At 53.8% G+C, this 4,095-nt stretch overlaps 1 protein-coding gene across 1 annotated transcript in view; it reads right to left on the bottom strand.

The window, feature by feature from the left end:
- Nucleotides 1–3,053, bottom strand: part of LOC103773722 (bifunctional 3'-phosphoadenosine 5'-phosphosulfate synthase 2-like) — a gene marked incomplete at its 5' end in the record, with an annotated part of 4,072 nt that extends 1,019 nt beyond the window's left edge. Inside the window, 3 exons of the mRNA XM_008941100.1 lie at nt 712–987; nt 1,764–1,899; nt 2,844–3,053. Of these exons, the coding sequence (XP_008939348.1) occupies nt 712–987; nt 1,764–1,899; nt 2,844–3,053 (622 nt within the window). The remainder of the gene's footprint in view (nt 1–711; nt 988–1,763; nt 1,900–2,843) is intronic.
- Nucleotides 3,054–4,095: the final 1,042 nt, after the last annotated feature.

The following is a 4,095-nucleotide window of genomic DNA, read 5'->3' as shown; positions in this document are numbered from 1 at the left end:
GCGCTGCAGGACACCCTGCGGACCCACGGGAGGGAAGGGCAGGGGAGGGGGAGGAGGAGGAGGAGGAGGAGGAGGAGGAAGAGGAAGAGGAGGAGGAGAAGGAAAGCATCAGCAGCCTTCCTGCAGTGTCTCAAAGCAACCAGGTTGCCCAGATTCATCTTCCACTGCTCAGACCTGATGCAACACACCAGTTCTCCTAAGGCCATGTATTTTGAGAGAAACGTGGGATGGGAACTGGTCTTGTTCCAAACTGGCAGCAAATGGAGATGACACTTTGCTTTTCGAACATGCAAAGACAGTGTCCACCAGCCCTCCAGCCCCGTGCAGGTCAAGGCTGCCCATGCATCCCTCTCCTTCCTCCTTCAGGGGAGCTTCAGCGTCTACTGCTTTCATCCCACCGATGCAGAGACAGAAGGGAAACCACCAGCAGAAGACAAATGATCTCCTCTGCCCCGCAGTGGAAAAGGTCACAGCAGTGAAGTCTGTCCCAGGACAGACTGTCCTGTCCTCCCCAGCTCTCCACAGAGCTCATGAAAGCGTGGAAGCCCACAGAGCCAGCTGCGCCAGAAGCCAACTGCCGCAGGAAGCTGCAGGTGAACCACGGATGGACGTAACGGTGAGACAACGGCCACCAGCCCCCTTGCCTGTGTCCCTCTGGAGCTGGGTGGGCAGGCCAGCAGCAGGAGGCTCCGCAGCGAGCAGCCAATGGCAACCTTACCTCCGTGGGGCCGGCGTAGAGCATGGGAGAGGGGAAGATGGCAACGATGGTCGACTTGGGGTCCAGGACTTGCTCCTCCAGCACCGCCGCATGCTGCTTCATCCGCCACTCCAGCGGGACATCGTCATCTTTGGTCCATCCCCCCAGGGGGTGCAGGAGAAGCACGGGGTTCTTGTAACCCCTCTCCAAAAGCTGGCGCCGGGTGTCCTGCATGAGCAGGGCGTGCCCGTTGTGGACGGGGTTGCGCAGCTGAAATGCAAAGACGGCATCTGCAAGGGAAAGGTGGAGAGGGTCAGGGCCCCGCCGCCACCGCCCGGCTGCCGCCTCCGTTGTGCGCCACGTCTCTGCGCAGCCACAGAAGCCACGGGTGGGGCAGGTGTGTGTCCTGTCCTCACATGAGCAAGGTCTGCAGTGCCTGAGATGAGCGTTTCATGCCCATATGGAGCCTCGTCATCGCTCTGCCACGTTTATTGTCAGACCACGTCCTTCCTTCGGGACCATTTCAGTCCTATTAGCTCTCATACAACGGTTTTACACACCACTGGACACCTCCACCTGCCCCCTCTCCAAGTTCAAGGGCACCTTCAGGAAGGCCAACACTTTCTCCCCAAAGTGAGGGTGGGTGTCTGACACCAGCCAGGCTGCTAGGACAGACACCTGGGAGAAGGCACCTGAGCTGTCCCCCACATGTGAAGGGCAAGAACATCAGCTCAGGGCTTTAAATGGCTGAGGTGCAGAAAGAGAGGCTCTGACCTGCTGGGGAGGATGCTTGATGCTTTCCAGCCCCATGCCTGGAGAGGCCCACTGAGGACACAGCCCACCACAAGCACTGTCCTTAACTGAGGAGATCCCATTCCACTTTTGGACCACGCCCCGTACCACTCTTACTGCTCACCCTACCGAAACAGTCCCATTTTGGGAGCACACAGAAGCAACTTGGCAAGCGCTGTGAATCTGAGAGGAAGTAATCACAGATCACAGAAGTCTCCCGGTGCCAGGCAGGGTGGGAAGAGCCGTGTCACCAGTGCTGACCTGGGGCACTCACCAGCGTTCATTTCTCTGAACTTCTGCTTGAGAGCGAGTGGCGTCAGGCGGTACTGGTCCAGCCCGTCGTTCCATTTGATCTTCTCCAGCACGAGGAGGTCTCCACCCACCAGCCAGTCTCCACTTTCCATCACCATCTGTAAATTACACACATGCATTACAGAGGGGACAGCAAAATGTCTCCTCTTCCCTTTCCCAGCCTCCTTAGGCTTGGCTCCACTTGTAGGGCAATCTCTTCTTATTCAGCACGGTGACCACGTCAACTGAATGTCACGAGCAACACAACCCCCTAAAGCGAAGCATCACCACCAAGTCCCTGCCATGGGGGACCTCTCTGACAGCCAGAGGTTATGGCACCAGCCCTTCCTTCACCTCACTCTTTGCTCTTTCCTCCTGGGAATACGTAAGACTATCACAAGGTGAGTAACTGCTGCTAAACAATTAAAAGAGGTATTTTAAGAGAGGGGAAAAGAATTAACACAGCTTTAGCCTTTTTAAGCAGACAGCTCAAGTCATTTGGTGTCACCTGGAGCTCTCCCTTTCAAAAGGAAATGTTCTTTGTACAGCCAGAGAGTACGTAGGAAGAGGGAAGCTGTAAAAATGTCATGCCCTTGGTGGCTTGCTGTACAGAACAGACGAAGGGAGGAGTAAAATGTATCTAAAAGGACCCCGAGTCAGCGACCTGCAGCATTAGTGTCTGGCAGCACTGCCGAGACCATCAAACCCCAAGCATGGGAGAACTTTGGGGGCTGAGCTGGTGGTTGTGCTGCAGACGCCTGGAAGCAGGCACACTGGTGGAGCTGTGGAGGAACGGAGCAGGTCCTCAGCAGCACGCCTGCACTCCCCTTCACCTCCTGCTTGTTCTCCAGCGCCCGTTAAGCAGCAAGCACAGCATGAGCTCCTGAGCCTGAAAATTCAGTCCTGCCTGCTCGGGACGCGATGTTTCCCAGCAAGGAGCTGGGCTTGGAGAGCAGACAGGACACCCAAGCCCCTCAAAACCTCGGAACGGTTCGGGTCTCCAGCCCCTGGCCTCATTTCCCATCTCAGCCGGGCTTCCCAGAGCAGCTGAGGACAAACCTACTTTGATGTGGGGGTGCTTGGGGCAGGTGGTGCCCCAGACGCGGGCGCAGCGTTCCTCCTTCCTGTGCTCGAAGTACTCGGGGTTCCTGAGGACGGCCACCTTCCGCCCCGCGTAGCTGAGCGCCAGCGCCTCGCAGCCCGCCAGCCGCTCCTTGTCCTCCGTGGAGATGGGCAGCACGATGGGCACGCTCAGGTTCACCACACCATCTGGCAAGAGACGGGCGGGAGGTTAACGGCCTCCAGCCTCCCGCACCGGTCCCGGGCACCGACCAAACGGAGGTTTTCAGAGGCACGCTCTCCCTTTGGAGAGCCAAATTTTCCAGGACTAGCTCGGGGATTCACCAGCAGTCACGTAAGTTTATTCACTACCCTGTTTTTTTCCGCATTTTTCATAAGTAGCGACTTCAGCGGAATAAGAAAGCTCCTGATCTTTGGGCCAGAGATGGCTCAGACACCTGGAACATTTCATGACTTTCTGAACTCCCTGGAAAGACTGGTCCTTTTCCAGTTAGCTTGTTGTACAGTCTCTCTGGAAAACGTAAACATACTTGGAAAAAACAACCGTGGGTGTAACCCCTACCTCCTCCACAAGGAGAACAGCCTCTATTAAGACAGCTCCAGCTTGGTGTTCCCTGGGGCATCTCATTCCCTGCACACCTCCTGAATTGCTTCTTCCAACAGGGAAAACACCGTCATACTTTGTTTTGTTTCTTTGGATTTTTTTCTGCATATCCTTATATTCTGCTTTCTACTTCTGCAGAGTCCTTTTAAAATCTGTTTTCTGTGTGCATACAATGAGTTTTCATTTGCAGGTGTAGTTTCTCATTTCTGTGTTGTCCCTAAATACCCTGAAGTCATGTTTGGTTTACCCCTACTCCCCCAGTTTCCCAGTCCTCCACTCAGGTCCTCCCATTTCTCCTTGGATATCCCAGGATCCAGAGAAGAATCAGCCTCTCCCATGGGCTTCCATTCACAAACAAGAATGAACAAATCACCAATTCAATTTGTTCTGATCTGATCGAAATAATTTTGGACACTTGACAATCTTAATTTGAGGATTTTGACTAGGATGTGGATTTTTTTTTAAATCTCTAGTAAGAATTTTGCATTTACTTTTAATTCATGACATTAATTTGCCAGACAGCAATTTCCAAGCACCTTCATGAATAATCATGACTATAGCCACACGGGAACCAATCAGTATCAACTTCAGACATTGAAAACATATTAACCAGTGATCAGTCAATAAAGTC

Source organism: Merops nubicus, unplaced genomic scaffold, assembly GCF_000691845.1.
Source record: "Merops nubicus isolate BGI_N331 unplaced genomic scaffold, ASM69184v1 scaffold41685, whole genome shotgun sequence".
Lineage (NCBI taxonomy): Eukaryota > Metazoa > Chordata > Aves > Coraciiformes > Meropidae > Merops > Merops nubicus.
The sequence above is the reverse complement of the archived record's forward strand: the minus strand, read 5'-3'. Positions and strand labels throughout refer to the sequence as shown.